General features: G+C 46.6%; 1 protein-coding gene across 1 annotated transcript in view; it reads right to left on the bottom strand.

The window, feature by feature from the left end:
• Positions 1-23,244, bottom strand: part of LOC134929625 (collagen alpha-1(XXI) chain-like) — a 293,832-nt gene that overhangs the window by 32,792 nt on the left and 237,796 nt on the right. Inside the window, exons 19-25 of the mRNA XM_063925210.1 lie at positions 13,483-13,536; positions 13,342-13,395; positions 10,563-10,634; positions 8,707-8,742; positions 7,546-7,590; positions 7,414-7,446; positions 4,249-4,395 (exon numbers count right to left, since the gene is read on the bottom strand). Coding sequence (XP_063781280.1) covers positions 4,249-4,395; positions 7,414-7,446; positions 7,546-7,590; positions 8,707-8,742; positions 10,563-10,634; positions 13,342-13,395; positions 13,483-13,536 — 441 coding nt within the window. The remainder of the gene's footprint in view (positions 1-4,248; positions 4,396-7,413; positions 7,447-7,545; positions 7,591-8,706; positions 8,743-10,562; positions 10,635-13,341; positions 13,396-13,482; positions 13,537-23,244) is intronic.

Here is a 23,244-nt window from a genome sequence, read left to right as displayed (position 1 = left end):
TTGCAGAGTGGGAGGGGGACATACTAGGGATTGGGGCACTGGGTGGGAGAGGGACATACTGGGGATTGGGACGCTGGGTGGGCGAGGACGCAGGGTGGGAGAGGGACAGACTAGGGATTGGGACACTGGGTGGGAGAGGACGCAGAGTGGGAGAGGGACAGACTAGGGATTGGGACACTGGATGGGAGAGGACGCAGGGTGGGAGAGAGGGACAGACTAGGGATTGGGACACTGGGTGGGAGAGGACGCAGAGTGGGAGAGGGACAGACTAGGGATTGGGACACTGGGTGGGAGAGGACGCAGAGTGGGAGAGGGACAGACTAGAAATTGGGACACTGGGTGGGAGAGGATGCAGAGTGGGAGGGGACATGCTAGGGATTGGGACACTGGGTGGGAGAGGATGCAGAGTGGGAGGGGGACATACTGGGGACTGGGACACTGGGTGGGAGAGGATGCAGAGTGGGAGGGGGACATACTGGGGACTGGGACACTGGGTGGGAGAGGATGCAGAGTGGGAGAGGGACAGACTGGGGATTGGGACGCTGGGTTGGAGAGGGACATACTGGAGACTGTCATTTAATTTTAAAGCCTACCAGCTCCAGCGGCGGCAGGTACAGGAACCAAGCGCCCGGCGGTGCTCCTTCAGCGGCAGGGATGCGATCCAGGCGTATCTCCTGTGCGCGCCCGGCGGTGGCAGGCAGGGAGGAGAGCCGGGTACTCCGCTAGCTGCAAAGACGGGAGCCGGGCGCACTCCACGTGGGCATCATGCACTCGACTCCCATTCTCCCTCACAGAATGGCCTGCCCTGCGGTGCCGGCGTGCGTGATGACGTCACGGGAGTGACGTCCTGCACCCGGCATCTATAGATTGCGGCAGTACAGATCCGGCGGCGCCACGGCCGTGAAGATGGTCAGTCCAGGCAGGTGTCTGAATTATTGGCGGAAGTGAGTGTGGGTGTGCAGCTCTTTTTGGTGTCACCCCGTTGAAGGGTGACACCTGGGTGCGGCCACACCCCCCTCATGACGCCACTGGGTGAAAATTAACATTTACTTCATTAATTGTCAGACCAATTCATCATTCATGTAATGCAGAAGATATCACTGACATCTCCTGGTTACAATACTCCCCCAGTAATTTCCACAATCCCCATCCCCACTGTTACCTTTTACTATAAAAAGTAAATACAATCCATTCTTTCATCATATCAGAAAAGTGTGACACAAAGGAGCCCTTTCTCACCCATACCAAGTCATTTATGGAGCCCATTATGATGAAGAGAATACAGTATATTTGAGCCATAAATTATTTAGTCAGTCTTCTGGTACATTATTTCTACATTTACAGTAATTGATCAGTACAGTGTGCCAACACAGTGCATAACACCCCTGTCACTGAGCTCGCACCGCCAGTGTCATACATGGGAGGGAAGCGGTATCAGTGCACATAGTGTGTGCTAATATCACTTCTCCCCCATAACGAAGGATAATACATTTACCTGATATTCTGTTAAAGTATTATCCCTTATCTCTTCCCAACACACAGTCTATTGATGTAGCTGAAGTGAGAAGCAATAGCTTGAGTAAAAGCCAAAATTCAGTAGGTGAAATGGGTGGTCTTCAGTTTGCCGAATGCCGGGATCCCGGCGCACAGTATACCGGCGCCGGAATCCCGACACACGGCATACCGGCATATATTCTCCCTCGTGGGGGTCCACGACCGCCCTGGAGGGAGAATAAAATAGCGTGGCGAGCGCAGCGAGCCCGCAAGGGGCTCCTTTGCGCTCGTCACGTTGTCGGTATGCCGGCGGTCGGGCTCCCGGCGTCGGTATGCTGGTCGCCGGGAGCCCGGCCGTCGGCATACCATACTACACCCGGTGAAATATGTGCACTCACTATCACTTGTTTTCGTAGTGTAGTACAGGTATTCCCAACCTTGGACCTCAAGGCACACTAACAATGCAGGTTTTAGTGATATCCAGGCTTCAGCAAAGAATGGCTAAATCAAAATAACTGAAGTACTAAGGGCCTAATTCAGACCTGATCGCTGTGCTGCAAATTACACTGTCCTGCGATCAGATAGTCGCCACCCAGAGGGAGTGAAAATTCGCTTTGTGCAAGTGTACAAATGCATGTGTACGCCGTGCGAAAATTCCCCTCAGTCAGCTTACAGCTACAAAACCGTTCGCATCACACTCACGTCTAATGATTTTCCCATTCTGTGCAGTGTGTGCAGTCTGTACGTAGCTCAATACCTACTCCTCCAGTGCAAAGAAATCAGGCTGATCGGATCCGGAGCTGACGTCACACACCCACCCTGAAAACGCGTGGGAAGGCCTGCGTTTTTCCTGACACTCGAAGAAATCGGCCAGTTACCACCGACAAATGTCCTCTTCCTGTCAATCACTGTGCAAACCCCTTTGCGAGCAAACATTTTTGCACCATCCTGTCGCTGTTTGCTGATGGGTGTGCGCATTGCGGTGCAAAAAACACACAGCAGCGATCAGGTCTGAATTGGGCCCTAAGTCACCTGTACTGAATCATGCTATCACTAAAACCTGGACTGTAAGGAGGAAATGCAATGTGGGACATTTAAAAATCCCTGCAGTTTCTGGGTTTTGCAATTCAATTAAAAGAGAGACAGTGCGCCACAGTGATTTCTATAGAAATCACTGTCCTTTTTCACGCAACTCCAGAGCAAGTCTGATTTTTTCAAAAATATTTTTTGGTAAATCACCCCATCCCCCTAAGGACTAATTAAGCAATAGGAAGCAGGGCCGTAACCAGATGTATGTGGAGGGGGCACCACACATAGCGCTGCAGGGAAAGGTCAATTATCTGTTTTCATTACTTTCACTTGCAGCTTACCCCCTTTTTGAAGCCCAGCATCTCCTGACTGCTCCTGTCTCCTACCCTGACCCCTTTTGTCGTTAATACCTATACAACATTCATGAACTCAATTTGAGATTTATTTGTTATTCAGTCACACTGTCCTTTATTATATTTCAAGATGCTGACATACCCGGAATTCAAACCCATTGCCTGTGGCATTGCAGTCAGACTCTCTATTCATTGAGCTATCTGCCCTTGCACAGAAAGTTAGATAATTCTAAGCTAGATAATTCTAACTATTTGAAGCTTACCTTGTACTTTTTGAAAAAATTATCAACATTGTGGCTGAGCAGATCTATGTAGTGTGTGGCTGCAAGAGATTGGATGCGTGGCTGAACACTACATAGGTCTGCTGAAATATTTTTATAGTGTTCATAGTTTTTATGTAGGATCAAATAGCTCAATGAGTAGGGTGTTTGATTAGAAATCAACAGGTTATAGGTTTGAATCCCGGTTATGGCAGTATAGTGAACTGTGTTATTTAATAAAGGGTATTGTAACTGAATAACAGGGAAAGTTAAGTGCATGAATGTATGAATGTGGTACTATAAAGAGGATTTGTATCCAAATCCATCTTCTTGCAGTGGTCTATAAATGTGTGTGTAAACGTTTCAAAGGTTTAATCCAGGATGAGTTAGGATTGAACCTTAGAAATGTTGAAGCATACACCTGTGCATGTATGTCTTTGTCTCCTGAGTGCCGCCAACACAGAGTTATATATAGAGTATATATATATATATATATATATATATATATATATATAATATGTGGGAAAGGGCATCATAGCATGAGCTTTATCTGGAATCAATCTTGTCATGCCTCCTCCCCACGAGCCATGCGCCTTATGTCCCTATAAGAAAAACGAAGGGGGGGGGGGGGGGAGCGCCAATTCTCTCTCTGGCACAGGGCACCAAACAGTCTAGTTACGGCGCTGATTGAAAGTTTCCAATTTACTCACCTTCCGAAGCAGCAGTGAGTGTAATGTGTGTGTGTGTGTGTGTGTGTGTGTGTGTGTGTGTGTGTGTCTGAGCATTTGTGTGACCTCCCCACTCCCTAGGCAGCAGCTGGGAGAACTACATCTCCCAGCAGTTCCCTCCCACTCCAAAGATGGAGGGGAGGCCACTGGTTGCCGCAGAGACACCAAACACCTCCGTCCAGGTGAGTGCCTTTATTTTCATCCTAGGATTGTCAGAGTTGAAACCCTGCATACATTTTTTTTTTTAAATGTATACTGTGGGTATTGGGAGCGCACATTCCCGCGGTAATTCAAAATGGCTGCTGTATATGGTGACTACTACATTAAAACATCATTCCAACCTGAAAACTAGATTTTTTTCAACATGAATTAGTATTCACTTACTGGTTTTCCAGGAATGCCAGGTATTCCAGATCTTCCTTGCTGTCCTCCTTCACCTGGAAAACCCCGAGGCCCTTGTGGTCCTGCCATGCCGACTTCACCTTTCCTACCCTCTATCCCTTTGTCACCAAGGTCACCGGTGTCACCTTTCTGAAATCCACAACAATAGCTGTTAGTGTAATCAGAGGCACAGTACAGGAAAGAACTGTTTCACCTAATATTATGTGGGGAGTGACATCAATGCATCCAATCTGATAAGTTTATTAGGAATTGCAGTTTAATTATTGATACAGAACTTGGAAGCATTCAGGAATGTTTATTATTTGAGGCATAATTTGCCTGGCTAGTGCAGTTGCCGTTCTCTTGATTCACATTGTGACTCACAATAAGTCTGGAAAGCAGTGGTTCCTGAGAGGTGGAGGGGGAGCAAGTACTAATTACATGGGCCTGTGCTTGCTGAAGGGCCGTGACAGGAGCCCGGGTCAGCTGCTAATGGAGACATTACCCAAATTGCAGCATGGCTGTTCCCTTCTGTGACTCTGGCGCCCAGGGCTTTAAGTGGTCCTGGTGAGGTGGTGGAACTCACGGAGGAGGACCATGGAGGCACCAGGACCTGAGGAAGGATTAGGTGGCTGCAGCTCATCAGTAACACTAGTGCCTCCTGTATCATCGATTTACGCTGATAATGGGGGTGGGCTTTTCTGTTGGAATTACTGAGCAGGGCAATGGAGATGGTGGAACTAGTTCCCCCTAACATTACAGGTGGTGGAACTCAGTTCCACCTCGTTCCCCCCCACTTTAACCCCTGCTGGCGCCCCCATACACCCGCAGGCACCCCCGTCAGCATCCTATTACATATATTTGAGATGTGGCCATGCTTCCCCAAATTAGGCTACACCTCCTTCAGAACCCCTGGCTGTGGCTGTTTTCACCAGTCATGCATGGAAGAAATCAGTGATTGTGGGACAGAAAATCAAAACAAGTATTCTCTCACCTGGGCATACAGTATATTTACTAAGCAGTAGGGCCTCAAATCATGTGGGGGAAACAACACTAATGGAAATGTGTTGGGTATGAAATCCCGACAGTTAGAAGACCGGCAGCAGAATCCTGACGACAAGAATACCGACTAATCGTACAAAGTAATTTCACCCTAATCCTAACCCTAACCCACCCCTCCCACAGCCAAACCCTAACCTCTCCCACCCCCGCAGCCTCCACCTAGTCCCTAACTACCAGCCACAGTACTTACCTCCAGCATCCAACTGTCGGATCCCGCTGTTTGTCTGGATCTGTGGGAAGTCATCATCAGATGACCGCCAGACCTAGAAGATATCGCTGGAGGCAGTCCCACTGCACCTGGCAGCTAGGTACTGCTAGACCACAGGGATATTTTGAGGACTTTCTAATGTCAACATTTTATCAGAGTCATTATGACAAATGTCGACATTGCGAGCATGGTGGCATGCTGCATGTCGATATTATGACCTTGTAGACATTCTCATGTTGACATGATGAATGTCTACAAAATATACCACACCCTATGAGAGTGCAGCAGGGGCTGTTATTCCTGTTGCAATGACGCTATTGACTCAGCCTTAATTACAGACTGAGCATCACTGGTCAGAGGAGTGTGTGCCGAGCCCCGAGAATGGCTCAAACACTGCACATGTGCAACCATAAGGTTACACATGACCATCGCCTTTTTATGAAAATATCCACATGAGTGTGCGAATCCTGCCAGAAAGGGATCATCAGATTTAGTTAGCCAATGAGAAAAACTACATACATAGAAAACTTCTTTTTACAGTTTTGCAATTTTTATCATAAATTCGTTTAATACAAAGACCAGCATTAGATGTATTCATTACTGTCAGAGTATACTTGATTTAGGGGTCTATGTACTTTTCCTTGGAAAGTGATAAAGTGGACGGAGATAAACTACCAATCAACCAGCTCCTGTCACTTTTCAGACACAGCCTGTAGCATGACAGTTAGGAGATGATTGGCTGGAACTTTATCTCCATCCACTTTAACTCTCTCCAAGGCTTAGAACATAGACCCCCTATGCTTGTCCAAATTTTACATAACTAACAGAGTGTGGAACAAAATGTCGACATAGTCTGAATGTTGACATGATCTGAACGTCGATATTGACATTATTTCAACATGTCGCATGTTGACATCATGAATGTCAACATTGACAGAATCTTGACATTGTGAATGTTGACATAGCATTTTCAGGTGATTGTCACTCTAACCTTATACTGGACTGCTGACATTCTGTCTGTCTACATTCACAACATCAACATTCTGACCATGTTGACATTCTGAATGCTGACATAATGACTGCATACTGCTTAATACATACACATTTTTCTTCAACTGGGCAGTTAAATGTTATATCCTTATTAAAATGACTGCTTACGGTAATCATCAATCTGGGTTACCCAACCCCATTCTATAGTTGCCGAATTTTCAGCTTCCCCTTCCAGGAGGGGGCAGCCAGGTCGGCGATATGGGGCGGCGTGATGCCACACTTGCATCATCTTGGTCCCATCGCCACTGTACAATGCCGTGATTATAGTCATTTTAAAGCAGATGCACAGCCGCAGACATAGGAGGCCATAGTCAGACAGGAAAAACTGCCATAGGGCTGTTGCAAGATTCAATGGTGCAACCGATGATGGCGTCTAAGGACCCACCAGTCTGTATTACTACATGTGTTACTGCATGTTAGCTGAGAGTGGGCATCTCAGTCCTTGCACATTTGGCTGCACGGATGTAAACAAGGGAAGTAGTTTGTACCAGCATTTGCTTATAGTCATGTGAACGTCTGCGTCCACCTCTGAGTCAGGCCCTTTATATCTGCCCTACCTGCAGTGCAACATGGTGGTGCCAAGTTACTTGCCCCTTTTTGCTTTGCTCCCAACTCAGAATCAGTCTCTTTGAGGTCAATGAAGTGACCCCCGTTGACCTCCTGAATGAGCATATAAGTGAATGTTAGCAACCAATGGGAACTGTATCTGACATCTGGTTTCACAGGCGTTTGACCTTGTATTGTTCTAATGTCAGTGTGTACTTCTGTTAACTGTGAGGGTTATAAAATGCATTTATAATCTATACCATCAAATTAAATGATGCTTTAGGATGATATTAGACATTTACCTCTCCTTTGGCTCCTTTGTTGCCTTCTTCACCCTTTGTGGATTTTGTAAGCAAAAGGAAATTATTAATATCATACATACAGTACTGCAGTTTCACATTTTAGATAGAGTAGAGCAAAATTAGAAGGTTTACCCTTATTCCTGCTATTCCAGGCAGACCTGCTTCCCCCTTTTCTCCCTGAAATAAATGGACAATTAAAACAATAGAAAATAATTAATAAATAAAATTTAGTAAGAACAGGGTTGCATGTAACAAAGGCAGTATCAGGATGTATGGAGTGATGCAGTGGTAGATGGGAAGCAGTAGCGGATCTTGCCACGGGCAAGCAGGACTTTTGCCCGGGGCGCCGCCATACGGAGGGCGCCGGCGCCCTCCGGAGGGCGCCGCACCATGGCAAGATCCACTACTGCTGTGCCCCCTGCTGCCCGCTGTGTCCCCCGCCGCCCTGCTGGTCCCCCGCTGTGAAGGGAACTAGACGCTACGCGTCTAGTTTCCCTTCGTGGAGAGGACCTTTGCCGTGCGGTGCGCGATGACGTCATCGTGCACCGCACAGCATTGTTGGACTGACACAGACGCTAGGGGTCATAATTGACCTCTAGTGTCTGTCTATGCCAGATCCGAGGAGAGGAGCGGCGCCGGCGGAGGTCTGCAGAGGTCGGGAGTGGGGATAGTAAGTATTAATTTTTTTTTTCTTTTACAGCGGCGCTACTCTACTGTACAGGGGGCGTAACTGACCACGCCCCCTGTATGAAGCCACGCCCAAATTGCCCCGCCCGGGGAGCCAAAAGGGCAAGAACCGGCCCTGATGGGAAGGTAGACTGAGAACATAAAGCACAGAGTAGTAATGGTGTAGGTGAATCATATCTCATACATTTTTTTTCACACTCAAGAGGTTATGTATTAGGCCTTGAAAAGAGATAACGTGGAGAGATATAAAGTACCAGACAATCAGCTTTTAACTGTCCGCTTACAGTCAGTGTCTGAAAAATTCCAGTTAGGAGCTGATTAGTTGGCACTTTCTCTCTGTGGGGTCTATGTACTAAGTCTTAGAGAGAGATAAAGTACCAACCAACCAGCTCCTAACAGCCAATTTTTAAAGACAGCCTGTAACATGGCAGTTAGGAGCTGATTGGCTGGTACTTTATCTCCGTCCACTTTATCTCTCTCCAAAGCTTAGTACACATAGCTTTTTAGTCTCTCTCCAAGCTTAGATACATCTTGCCCTTTGTGTTCACTAGAAATGGCTGAATGTAACATTAGTAAACAAACCAATGGTGGTTACAAATAATTTACCTGATCTCCTTTATATCCTTCATCACCAATGTCCCCCTGAAATACATTTTTATAAGAAGCAGTCACTTCTCATTTAGCACAATTGCTTTTACTTTCTGTTGAGTAATGCAATGTCTGAAATTATTCAAAAAAACAATTGGTGCCGTATTTTTCAGCTTTACAGTAGTTACCAGCCCATCAAAATGACAGTAAAACATAACCGTAACGTCAGTGCTGGCGGCTGTGCGCGCCCAAATGGAGCAACACTTGAATTGCTTCATCAGGCGCCATCTAGTGGCAGCCAGCACGCAAAACACTTAAATTCCCCCCATATTTATTATATAAGATGTTCTCTGAATGTGCAATGTGCTTAATATTATTACAAGCTTAGTAATAAAGTGGACCTACAATATCTTTTTCCGTTCAGCAGTGAGGAGAGATGAAGTGCCAACCAATCAGCTCCTGCCATGTTACAGGCTGTGCTAGAAAAATTAAAGAAGCTGATTTGTTGCTATGAGCAAGGCTCTCCACTTTATCTTTCTCCAATATTTGATAAATGTACCCATAGGTGTCTGCTCCATAAGCTCACAATATGCATTTATCTTTGCTGTACATACAGTATTTCTTATTTTCCACTAGCACTGATTATTATTAATGCCACTGACATTCTATTCAAAGGAAAGGAAAGATTGAGGAGTAACTGTGGTGGCAGGGGCGTAGCCAGAACTTTGTGGACCCCATAGCAATATGTTGAAGGGGCCCTGTCCCAATGCTTCTAGAGAGACCCTTCTCCGCAGCAGTTAATTGTATGCCCTATAATAGTGTCCTAGTTCTGAACCATAGTAGAGCCTTATTTAATGTTGTGCCCCATAGTAGTGCCCTAGTTTCTTTTATGAATGGTAGTAGTGATTAGGTTCACCCTGTGTAACATTTCAGAGCTGCCAGTACACATTATGCCACACAGTACCCCCAATAACATTATGATATATAGTGCTCCCCATTCATATTGTGACTCATTACAGTGCCTCAGTTTATATTATATAACATTAAAATGCCCTCCAGTTAATTTTATACCACACTACAGTACAATGAGCAGGTCCAGGGGCATACCTAGCTATATTGCAGGCCCCAAGGAAAAAGTTTGAAAGGACCCCTACGAACCACCCAACGGCAAAAAATGTATATAACACATGTAACTGTGACAGGGAAGCTGGACCCCTCTCACCTCTGGGCCCCATAGCAGCTGCACTGCCTGCACCTATGGTAGTTACGCCCTTGCTTGGTGGTATAAAAAGGAAAGCTGTTCTATGCCACTGTAGCCGTACCTCCCAACTGGCCCGCTTTCAGTCCCAATTTTCTGGGACTGTCCCACCATCCCTCCCGCTGGCCACAGTGCCCTTCAGGGGGATGGTGGAGTTGGGGAGTGCTGTCACTGCTGCTCTGCATAGCAGAGCTGGGGGTGAATAGATGTGGTGTGCATGCACACTGACTGTATCTATTCACAGTGGAGGGAGAGCCTGGGAGCAGCCCAGCATCTCGGAAAGTGCTGGTCACACACCACAGTGATGCATATGGGGGTGTGTCACAATGCCACACCCCTTCCCCACGAGGCTTAACCCCTATTCCAGGATCCCGACTTATTTGGTAGCAATGTTGGGATGCTATAGTTCTTGGGGGAAAGTAAAGTAATGTGGGATGGGAAAGGGTGCATAAAGTGAAATTATAAGCATTATTATTTAACTATTATCTAATGAAATATTAGAATGGACAGGCAGCATTTGTATTGTACTATGTAGTTGTTTATCAGATATGAATCAGTACATTTTTTACATAATAACAAGTAGTACAAATGTGTTTAACTTATCTGAGGTACTTACCTTATGTCCCTTTGGCCCTTGGATTCCCATTGAACCCTCCAGACCAGGCAAACCTGGGTCTCCTCTTTGACCCTACAATGTCAAATAAGAAACAATAATAATGATGATCTTGGACACAAGAATTCCCTATTTCCTGGACAGATTATTTTACCTACAGGGTGTAGAGATTTCTCATGCACTTTATTTTACTCCTGTTATAAGAGCCTTGTCAGTTGAGTTGGAGGGTTGGAGACAGCTCCCTTTATCATATATGGGGAGAGCTAGTCTCATTAGAATGAGACTACTATACTTAGGGGTATATTCAATCACAGTCGAAAATGCGTCTTGTCGAAAAGACGGCAGTTTTCAACTTTTTTAGGTCGTCAGGGGTTCCGACCTTTTCAATACCCTGCTTTTTTTCCGACGAAGTCAGGGAATTTGACTTGTCCGAAAGGGCGTGGATCGGCGGAAAAGCAATTCCGCCGATTCGCGTGCATCGGTCAGAAAAGGGACCAAATTCGACAGGTTTTGGTCTCATTTCTGACAATCTCAATCCGATTTAAAAAAAAGTTGGATTGAGGTGAGGAGACGTGGGCGCGGTGCAGCTGGCTATGGAGAGCAGTGTGGTGGTCTATGGGAAGCAATGCGGTGGGCTATGGGGAGCAGGTGGGATATGGGCAGTAGAGCATGCAGGTACCTGACGGGCATTCCCCCAGCCAGGCACCTCTTTTCCTGCAGCGCTCCCCGGCCGGCACTGGGTTACACGGCTGAGTCCCGTGATGTGCGGCTCCCTCCAGCAGCTCCCTGTGATCTCACACACAGGGAGCTTCTGACAGCAGCAGAACGGACGCCGGCCAAATCCGACAGTCGCATTAGGCTCAAATCCGACAGTCGAATTTGGACACTCAATTGAATAGGGCTTGTCGGATCCATTCGAACAAATGTATGATGTATTTGAATAAACCCCTTAATCGAAGCTGTACCACTCATTGTGCCACAAAAGGATATTCAATGCATAAATTATCTTTTCCAAAAATTCATCTGGAATGGTAAGCAACCTAGAATTAACTTAGTAAAAGTATAGCAAACTATTGTTAATGGAGGTACTACCTTCCCCAACCTGATGCTATATTTCTACACTTCGATATTACGATATCTCAAAGCCTGGTTACACAATCAGGACAAATACACCAAAGAAAAGGGGAGTTTCGGGGAAGGGGGAAGCTGACCTCACCAGCTTTCTACATCTGCCTGATCAGGTAATTACATCACACCTAAATGATGATCCATTGCTATGGAGTACCAGGAGGGTATAGCTTTTACTCCATCGCAAATACAGGCTGAACATCCACAAGTCCTTGCTTCTCCCATTCGTAGCTAATCCTAATTTTCAAAATGGTAGGGCTGCCTACCCCTTTAATATTTAGCAGGTCAATGGCATATTTACCATAGGTGGTTTGGTGAATGCAGACCTTTCATGTTCAAGGAGGCTGTAGCCAAATTTGAAGTATTAAATGCTTATCAAACGGCATATCTTCAAGCCCAACATTACTTTAGATCTACCACTAGGGCCTTTTCGGATTTACATTGGCAAAATCCCTTAGACAATTTTTAATGACACCCTCCTCTGTCAGGGTCTGGGACTCAGGGTCGACAACAAAAAGGTCTACACACCTTAGGTCGACGCCAATTGGTCGACACACCTTAGGTCGACATGGAAAAGGGTCGACATGAGTTTTTTATGTTTTTTTTGGTGTCGTTTTCTTCGTAGAGTGACCGGGAACCCCAATTAGTGCACCGCGTACCCTCGCATGGCTTGCTTCGCTCGCCATGCTTCGGGCATGGTGCCTGCGCTTCGCTCGGCACAGATTACCGTTCCAATCGTAGTCCGCGTGGATCGTTAAGTATGAAAAGGTTCCAAAAAAGAAAAAAATAGTGAAAAACTCATGTCGACCTTTTTCCATGTCGACCTTGTTCCTGTCAACCTTTTGTCCATGTCGACCTTTTGTCCATGTCGACCTAAGGTGTGTCGACCAATTGGCGGCGACCTTTTTGTTGTCGACCTGGAGTCCGGATACCGACCACTTGTGGTACCCTATAAATTGTAGTAATAATAATAATAATAATAATAATAATAATTTGTTTTACTGGACATCATTCATGACATATTCCCATAATTTCTTATATTTATCAGGTGCTCTGGTTCATATGCTCCTACTATGCAACATTTCGCAAAGGGGTAAAGCCCATAAATTGTGCTATTCATCCATCTCAATTAAAAAAAAAAAAAAAGATTGCTTAGATTTTAAGCACAGATCACTCGTGTGACCCCCCCCCGCCCCCCTCAGCGATAGCGATGCACGGCCCCGCACATCGCTATCGCCGGTGCTAGATTGGCCTGCATGCAGGCTCAACCTAGCACGTCGCCCATTTCACCCGCTGGGTGAAATGAGCGGCCCCCGTCCTCCCCCGCATCGCTCAGCACACATCGTGCTGTGCTGAGCGGCGGGAGAGATGTGTGCTGAGCGGTTCGCACAGCACACATCTCTCCCGTGTATATGGGCCTTAACTCTTTTGCATCACCCTGTGTATGAAACCCTGGTATTTCAGTTCTCCATTTTGGGGGGTATTTTGTTCCTACACCTCAATACTGTACTTTCAGTAATACTGTATATTCCTTTCATAGGAAAAATCCAATCAAATATATATATATATTTTTTACATGAAACCCATAACCCTATAAACACAAGTGTTCTCTAGACATGAGTAGTAGCAGCTGCTTCAGAAGAATTGCACTTACTTTTAGTCCGGAAAGTCCTGGCGGTCCAGAAAGACCATGGTCACCTTGCATGCCCTGGTATTAAATTATAATAAAAGTACATTATTTAAGTGATGGGATCAGATAAAAGAGCACTCATATTTTAAGTAACATCATAGTTACCTTTGGTCCTTGCAGGCCTTCTGCTCCTGGAAGTCCAATTGCCCCAGTTTCACCCTACAACATGTAAAGGCGCAGCTCAGAATACTAAAGGTTTTGTACTATATATATATATATATATATATAAATATATATATACACACACACACACACACACACACACACACACACACACACACACACACACCTTTAGCTCTTAGTGGCAGCTGTAGAAATATCTTGCCCACCCCAACTGCCTCTGAGCCACCTCCACCTACTCTCTGTCCATCTTAGTGATTGGGACAGATCACCCTATGCCGAACTGCGGGCAGTAATACATGCCGCCCAAACCTGCCAGACCTCTATCTTTTGTGAGGTCTTGAAGTGGCACAGGACCGCACCACTTCCCTCCTCATTGGACGCAACTGGGCTAATACGCAACATGACATTCCTGTTTGTGTAATAACGCTTACACGTGTCTATCATTAAACAAGCATGCATACATCTGTCGTGCATTAGTCCGGCTGCGTCCGTTAGATATTGTTTTTAGGGCAGAGAATCCTACCCTAAAATGGTCCAAAGGCAAATCTTTGATGGTCCAAAGGCAAATCTCCTCCATTCTGTCAGATCTGAAACAAGTTACTGACTGGGTTGTCTCTCTTAAGGTCGATAGAGACCTGATGGCATCCTGTACAATGCAGAAATCTCCCAAATGAAAGTGGATGTAGAAATAATCTCAGAATCAGAGCTATGCTTGAAGATGTTCCCCCTCAGAAATTCGTTGATTTTCTAACTAAAATATTCAAGGAACTGTTGGAAAATGACCCAGACACCCAAATAGCATTTGATAGAGCAAACAAAACCCTATGTCGTTGAGGCTTACCATCCAAAAGACCTTATTTGCCGATTGTATTATTACACTGTAAAGGAGTATATCCTCAAATGGGCAAGGGGACTGAAGGGCATAAAATGTATTGGAGAGAGGAGTTATTACTGTTGGAGCACTTTGCAACAGTAATAACTTCTTTTGCCTTTTGCAGACAAACTTAAAAAGAGAATAATCAAATTTCAATAGGCCATAGTTGCCTACCCACCCTCCTGCATTCTGCAGGAGACTCCATGGAATAGCAGCAGTCTCCCTGACTCCCTAAATAGTCCATAAATCTCCCTGATTGCCGCTTATCCCCATTATACAGCTGTTACATTCTTGAGGAAAAAAAGAAATCAGAGATACATACATTCAAATGGGATCATCAGTTATAAGGCACAATGATCCGTATGGCTACATGCATTTTAAATAAGGTTTCTCGTGGCCACTTACAGTATATGGAACATCTTATAAAACACAATACAAAAACAAATCCTGAATATCAGTGTATCTTCTTCAGCAAGTAGATCTTACTAACTTTGGGGCTAATTTACATTTAGATGTAAGTCATTTTTATGACACTCCTCTCAGATGTAGCAGTATGCATCCGTGCTGATAGGCGTTACTTTCACAATCTCCCTAACATGTTTTCTAAAAAGCAGGCAAGTATGCACTGGGCTTTTCTCCTGACCATCCAGGTTTCTCATAATGGCAAAAAAAACCCTACTTAAAGAATTTGATGACTTGGATGGCTAGACCTTGAGTGCCCATCCATACCTATAACTGATTGAACCATGAGTTGGTGCCAGCAATTCCACTCTCTCAGCAGTAGCAATGGCATCATGTTCAGAACATACGGAGATGTCAGCGCTTGGATGGTTCTGCTGATGATACTGGAGTTTACTAAAGGACTGTGACTAAGGGATGGTTTAGTCTTGTACACGATTGCCCGTTTAAAAAACCGTCCAAGTTTGGATGGCGTGCCGCACGGCTGCCGAACTAGAACTTCATTACATCCCAGCCTTCATGTTAATTTTAACTTTGCTTGCAGTATTTCTGAGCATTACTCAGTATAATATAATGAAGTTCTCTGAGAGCATTCTTTCAGTACACAATGTTAAAAGTAACTTAAAGTACATGGTTTTATTCACACTTTTAAAGACCATGTACAGTATACGACCCACAAGCATTTTTCTGAGAGCAAGCATAGAACAAGGGGGGTACTTCCGAGTTGATCGCAGCAGGAATTTTGTTAGCAGTTGGGCAAAACCATGTGCACTGCAGGGGGGAGGGGCAGATATAACATGTGCAGAGAGAGTTAGATTTGGGTGGGGTGTATTGAAACTGAAATCTATATTGCAGTGTAAAAATAAAGCAGCCAGTATTTACCCTGCACAGAAACAAAATAACCCACCCAAATCTAACACTCTCTGCACATGTTATATCTGCCCCCCCTGCAGTGCACATGGTTTTGCCAAACTGCTAACAAACTTGCTGCTGCGATCAACTCAGAATTACCCCCAACATTTTTGATCATCTTCACGAACCCAAAAAATAAATTACACAGGCTGAAATTTTCACTTTAACCACATGGTGGCAGTAACCGCCAGACATTGAAAGCACAGATTAGTAAATGCAAACTGTACAATGATGCACTGATCCTGAATTTAAAATTTTAGACAAACTAATGGATCCTCAGTAATCCCACATGTAAACTATATTCATACTTGCCTACCTGACCCTCTCCATGAGGGAGAAAATGCTCTGTTCCTGGACTTTCCTGGTAATGTATGATTGCTATCACCTGTGGTGAGCTAGGTAATTGATAAGAAAGGTGTTTCACCACAGGTGATGGCAATCATACATTACCAGGAAAGTCCAGGAACAGAGCATTTTCTCCCTCATGGAGAGGGTCAGGTAGGCAAGTATGACTATCAGCCCCATGCTAGATGCAGATTTTCTAGGTGCACATTGGAAGTATGGCTTCAAATATGAGAGATTATGCCTCTGGGTTCGCAACCACTTTAACAACACACCCCTGACACTCCCACAACACGGCTATAAGACTGACCATCTCCATGCATTCGCTCGGCTATCTGTCACTGCCTAGAAATGCTCATGACATTTTCAAGACATTTCTGAGACTGTGGGCAAGATGCATCATCGCTTGGAGAGTGATAAAACGGAGAGTGATAAAGTACCAACTAATCAGCTCCTAACTGCCATGTCACAGGCTGTGTTTGAAAAAATAAGATTTTACTTACCGATAAATCTATTTCTCGTAGTCCGTAGTGGATGCTGGGGACTCCGTCAGGACCATGGGGATTAGCGGCTCCGCAGGAGACAGGGCACAAAAATAAAGCTTTAGGATCAGGTGGTGTGCACTGGCTCCTCCCCCTATGACCCTCCTCCAAGCCTCAGTTAGGATACTGTGCCCGGACGAGCGTACACAATAAGGAAGGATTTTGAATCCCGGGTAAGACTCATACCAGCCACACCAATCACACCGTACAACTTGTGATCTGAACCCAGTTAACAGTATGACAAACGTAGGAGCCTCTGAACAGACGGCTCACAACAATAACAACCCGATTTTTTTGTAACAATAACTATGTACAAGTATTGCAGACAATCCGCACTTGGGATGGGCGCCCAGCATCCACTACGGACTACGAGAAATAGATTTATCGGTAAGTAAAATCTTATTTTCTCTGACGTCCTAGTGGATGCTGGGGACTCCGTCAGGACCATGGGGATTATACCAAAGCTCCCAAACGGGCGGGAGAGTGCGGATGACTCTGCAGCACCGAATGAGAGAACTCCAGGTCCTCTTTAGCCAGGGTATCAAATTTGTAGAATTTTACAAACGTGTTCTGAGTTCTCCCTCGACCACGTAGCTGCTCGGCAGAGTTGTAATGCCGAGACCCCTCGGGCAGCCGCCCAGGATGAGCCCACCTTCCTTGTGGAATGGGCCTTGACAGATTTAGGCTGTGGCAGGCCTGCCACAGAATGTGCAAGTTGAATTGTGCTACAAATCCAACGAGCAATCGTCTGCTTAGAAGCAGGAGCACCCAGCTTGTTGGGTGCATACAGTATAAACAGCGAGTCAGATTTTCTGACTCCAGCCGTCCTTGAAATATATATTTTCAATGCCCTGACAACGTCCAGCAACTTGGAATCCTCCAAATCGCTATTAGCCGCAGGCACCACAATAGGCTGGTTCAGGTGAAACGCTGACACCACCTTAGGCAGAAACTGAGGACGCGTCCGCAGTTCTGCCCTGTCCGAATGGAAAATCAGATATGGGCTTTTATACGATAAAGCCGCCAATTCTGACACTCTCCTGGCTGAAGCCAGGGCCAGTAGCATGGTTACTTTCCATGTAAGATATTTCAAATCCACCGATTTGAGTGGCTCAAACCAATGGGATTTGAGAAAATCCAAAACTACATTAAGGTCCCACGGAGCCACTGGGGGCACAACCGGGGGCTGTATATGTAGTACTCCTTTTACAAAAATCTGGACTTCAGGAACTGAAGCCAATTCTTTCTGGAAGAAAATCGACAGGGCCGAAATTTGAACCTTAATGGACCCCAATTTGAGGCCCATAGACAATCCTGTTTGCAGGAAATGTAGGAATCGACCCAATTGAAATTCCTCCGTGGGGGCCTTCCTGGCCTCACACCACGCAACATATTTTCTCCAAATGCGGTGATAATGTTGTGCAGTCACCTCCTTCCTGGCTTTTACCAGTGTAGGAATGACCTCTTCCGGAATGCCTTTTTCCCTTAGAATTCGGCGTTCAACCGCCATGCCGTCAAACGCAGCCGCGGTAAGTCTTGGAATAGACACGGTCCCTGCTGAAGCAGGTCCCGTCTTAGAGGTAGAGGCCACGGATCTTCCGTGAGCATCTCCTGAAGTTCCGGGTACCAAGTTCTTCTTGGCCAATCCGGAGCCACGAGTATCGTTCTTACTCCCCTTTGCCGTATAATTCTCAGTACTTTTGGTATGAGAGGCAGAGGAGGAAACACATACACTGACTGGAACACCCACGGTGTTACCAGAGCGTCCACAGCTATTGCCTGAGGGTCTCTTGACCTGGCGCAATACCTGTCCAGTTTTTTGTTGAGGCGAGACGCCATCATATCCACCTTTGGTTTTTCCCAACGGTTCACAATCATGTGGAAGACTTCTGGATGAAGTCCCCACTCTCCCGGGTGTAGATCGTGCCTGCTGAGGAAGTCTGCTTCCCAGTTGTCCACTCCCGGAATGAACACTGCTGACAGTGCTATCACATGATCTTCCGCCCAGCGAAGAATCCTTGCAGCTTCTGCCATTGCTCTCCTGCTTCTTGTGCCGCCCTGTCTGTTTACGTGGGCGACTGCCGTGATGTTGTCCGACTGGATCAACACCGGCTGACCCTGAAGCAGGGGTTTTGCCAGGCTTAGAGCATTGTAAATCGCTCTTAGCTCCAGTATATTTATGTGAAGAGACATCTCCAGGCTTGACCATACTCCCTGGAAGTTTCTTCCCTGTGTGACCGCTCCCCAGCCTCTCAGACTGGCATCCGTGGTCACCAGGACCCAGTCCTGTATGCCGAATCTGCGGCCCTCTAACAGATGAGCACTCTGCAACCACCACAGAAGAGACACCCTTGTCCGTGGCGATAAGGTTATCCGCTGATGCATCTGTAGATGCGATCCGGACCATTTGTCCAGCAGATCCCACTGAAAAGTTTGTGCGTGGAATCTGCCGAATGGAATCGCTTCGTAAGAAGCCACCATCTTTCCCAGGACTCTTGTGCATTGATGCACAGACACTTTCCCTGATTTTAGGAGGTTCCTGACAAGTTCGAATAACTCCCTGGCTTTCTCCTCCGGAAGAAACACCTTTTTCTGAACCGTGTCCAGAATCATTCCCAGGAACAGCAGACGTGTCGTCGGGGTCAATTGAGATTTGGGAAAATTCAGAATCCACCCGTGCTGTTGCAGCACTACTTGGGTTAGTGCTACTACGTCCCCCAGCTGTTCCCTGGACCTTGCCCTTATCAGGAGATCGTCCAAGTAAGGGATAATTAATACGGCAGCGTCTGAAACTGATAATGACAGTTTTGCACCACGAACCTGAGGTACCCTTGATGTGAAGGGCAAATTGGGACATGCAGGTAAGCATCCTTGATGTCCAGGGACACCATAAAGTCCCCTTCTTCCAGATTCGCTATCACTGCTCTGAGTGACTCCATCTTGAACTTAAATTTTTGTATGTACAGGTTCAAAGATTTCAGATTTAGAATAGGTCTTACCGAGCCGTCCGGCTTCGGTACCACAAATAGTGTGGAATAATACCCCTTTCCCTGTTGTAGGAGGGGTACCTTGACTATCACCTGCTGAGAATACAGCTTGTGAATGGCTTCCAATACCGTCGCCCTGTCTGAGGGAGACGTTGGCAGAGCAGACTTTAGGAACCGGCGAGGGGGAGACTTCTCGAATTCCAACCTGTAACCCTGAGATACTATCTGCAGGATCCAGGGGTCCACCTGTGAGTGAGCCCACTGTGCGCTGAAATTCTTGAGTCGACCCCCCACCGCCCCTGAGTCCGCTTGTAAAGCCCCAACGTCATGCTGAGGGCTTTGCAGAAGCCGGGGGGGGCTTCTGCTCCTGGGAAGAAGCTGCTTGGTGCACTCTCTTACCCTTTCCTTTGCCTCGGGGCAAATATGACTGTCCTTTCGCCCGCTTGTTCCTATAGGAACGAAAGGACTGCGGCTGAAAAGACGGTGTCTTTTTCTGTTGGAAGGGGACCTGAGGTAAAAAGGTGGATTTCCCGGCTGTTGCCGTGGCCACCAAATCCGATAGACCGACCCCAAATAATTCCTCCCCCTTATACGGCAATACTTCCATATGCCGTTTGGAATCCGCATCACCTGACCATTGTCGCGTCCATAAACTTCTTCTGGCAGATATGGACATCGCACTTACTCTCGATGCCAGAGTGCAAATATCCCTCTGAGCATCTCGCATATAAAGAAAAGCATCCTTTAATTGCTCTAAAGTCAATAAAATACTGTCCCTATCTAGGGTATCAATATTTTCAGTCAGGGAATCCGACCAAACCACCCCAGCACTGCACATCCATGCAGAGGCGATGGCTGGTCGCAGTATAACACCAGTATGAGTGTATATACTTTTCAGGGTAGTTTCCAGCCTCCTATCCGCTGGATCCTTGAGGGCGGCCGTTTCAGGAGACGGTAACGCCACTTGTTTTGATAAGCGTGTGAGCGCCTTATCCACCCTAGGGGGTGTTTCCCAGCGCGCCCTAACCTCTGGCGGGGAAGGATATAATGCCAATAACTTCTTTGAAATTAGCAGTTTTCTATCGGGGTTAACCCACGCTTCATCACACACTTCATTCAATTCGTCTGATTCAGGAAAAACTACAGGTAGTTTTTTCAGACCCCACATAATACCCCTTTTTGTGGTACATGCAGTATCAGAGATATGCAAAGCCTCCTTCATTGCCGTGATCATATAACGTGTGGCCCTACTAGAAAATACGTTTGTTTCTTCACCGTCGACACTAGATTCGGTGTCCGTGTCTGGGTCTGTGTCGACCGACTGAGGTAAAGGGCGTTTTACAGCCCCTGACGGTGTCTGAGACGCCTGTACAGGTACTAACTGGTTTGCCGGCCGTCTCATGTCGTCAACTGATTTTTGTAATGTGCTGACATTATCACGTAATTCCATAAACAAAGCCATCCATTCCGGTGTCGACTCCCTAGGGGGTGACATCACCATTACCGGCAATTGCTCCGCCTCCACACCAACATCGTCCTCATACATGTCGACACACACGTACCGACACACAGCAGACACACAGGGAATGCTCTTATCGAAGACAGGACCCCACTAGCCCTTTGGGGAGACAGAGGGAGAGTTTGCCAGCACACACCCAAGCGCTATAAATATATAGGAACAACCCTATAGAAGTGTTGTCTCCCTTATAGCAGCTTAATATATCAAAAAACGCCAAAAAAGTGCCCCCCCCCTCTCTGTTTTACCCTGTTTCTGTAGTGCAGTGCAGGGGAGAGTCCTGGGAGCCTTCCTCGCAGCGGAGCTGAGCAGGAAAATGGCGCTGTGTGCTGAGGAGATAGGCCCCGCCCCCTATTTCGGCGGGCTCTTCTCCGGTGTTTGTGAGACCTGGCAGGGGTTAAATACATCCATATAGCCCCAGGGGCTATATGTGATGTATTTTTTAGCCAGAACAAGGTATTCTCATTGCTGCCCAGGGCGCCCCCCGCAGCGCCCTGCACCCTCCGTGACCGCTGGTGTGAAGTGTGTGACAACAATGGCGCACAGCTGCAGTGCTGTGCGCTACCTCATGAAGACTGAAAAGTCTTCTGCCGCCGGTTTCTGGACCTCTTCACTTTTCGGCATCTGCAAGGGGGTCGGCGGCGCGGCTCCGGGACCGGACTCCATGGCTGGGCCTGTGTTCGATCCCTCTGGAGCTAATGGTGTCCAGTAGCCTAAGAAGCCAATCCATCCTGCACGCAGGTGAGTTCACTTCTTCTCCCCTAAGTCCCTCGTTGCAGTGAGCCTGTTGCCAGCAGGACTCACTGTAAAATAAAAACCTAAAAACTTTTTCTAAGCAGCTCTTTAGGAGAGCCACTTAGATTGCACCCTGCTCGGACGGGCACAAAAACCTAACTGAGGCTTGGAGGAGGGTCATAGGGGGAGGAGCCAGTGCACACCACCTGATCCTAAAGCTTTATTTTTGTGCCCTGTCTCCTGCGGAGCCGCTAATCCCCATGGTCCTGACGGAGTCTCCAGCATCCACTAGGACGTCAGAGAAATTACAGTTATGAGCTGATTGGTTTGTACTTTATCACTCTCCCTTTTATCACTTTCCAAGCTGTGATATATCTCGCCCTGTATGTCTTAATAGCAACTGTGACTCTGTGCACACAGACTGTGGATACAATCACAGTGCGGCTTAGATGCATATATGCATATGCAGATTTAAAAAACTGCCATACTGTGTGTGATGCCATACCCTCATACATCCTGGGAGGCAGGGGCAGATTGGGATGGAAAACCACCCCGGCAAATTTATGAAAGCAGCCCTAAAGGGGGCGGAGTCTGTTGAGGGGTTCGAGTCTGTTGAGGGGTGTGATCTGTCATAGGGGGGTGGGATCCCTCTTCACTGGGCCTGATTCTGAGTTGGATGCATTTGCAGCCTTCCTTGCATCTTTTTCTGCAGTTGCATCCACTACAATGCACTTCCCTGGTATACAGCCATTCACTGTCAGTGTCTACAGACGCTGCAATCATCCTTTGTGTGTCTTTAGATTGAAACTTTCACCAGCTCTACGCTAGGTACAGATCATCCGTCTATATTATTTCACCTTGTACATTTTTCATACCATTGAACACTATTCTTTTCTTTCTTCACTTTGTGTGATCCCCTTGGAGACTTCTCGCTGATGGTTCAGAAGCACCAGAACCACCTGTTCTAACGTCTATCATACACTTTATTGAGAAATCCTATTAAAAGATTCCTGCTGCTCCTGGATGCACACTTAATCAGTCATCCTTCAAGATAATCTTGATGTGGGACTCCTCTCTTCACTCAACATACTTGATATGCCACTGAGTGCATGCGCACTGTACTGTCTCCATCTCTCGTCCCCCGAGCGCTGGAAGGAGGGAGACACCGAGAACTCTGCCCGGCTTCTTCGGCCATCTGCTCCTCCGCCTGCCATGATCATCTTCTATGGATGCAGGAGATGCACCCCAGTCAATCATGACCTCTAAACCTCTCCCTCTGAGGAAATGGCAGATTACAGTGGGCTGAGAAATGTATTAGGGCTTCCATCCGGGGCGTCCTGGGACCTGACAATACGACATCCTAAAAATCCAGGATTG

The sequence above is a fragment of the Pseudophryne corroboree genome, chromosome 5, assembly GCF_028390025.1.
Source record: "Pseudophryne corroboree isolate aPseCor3 chromosome 5, aPseCor3.hap2, whole genome shotgun sequence".
Taxonomy (NCBI): domain Eukaryota; kingdom Metazoa; phylum Chordata; class Amphibia; order Anura; family Myobatrachidae; genus Pseudophryne; species Pseudophryne corroboree.
Note: the sequence above shows the minus strand (reverse complement) of the source record. Positions and strands in the feature narration are given on the sequence as shown.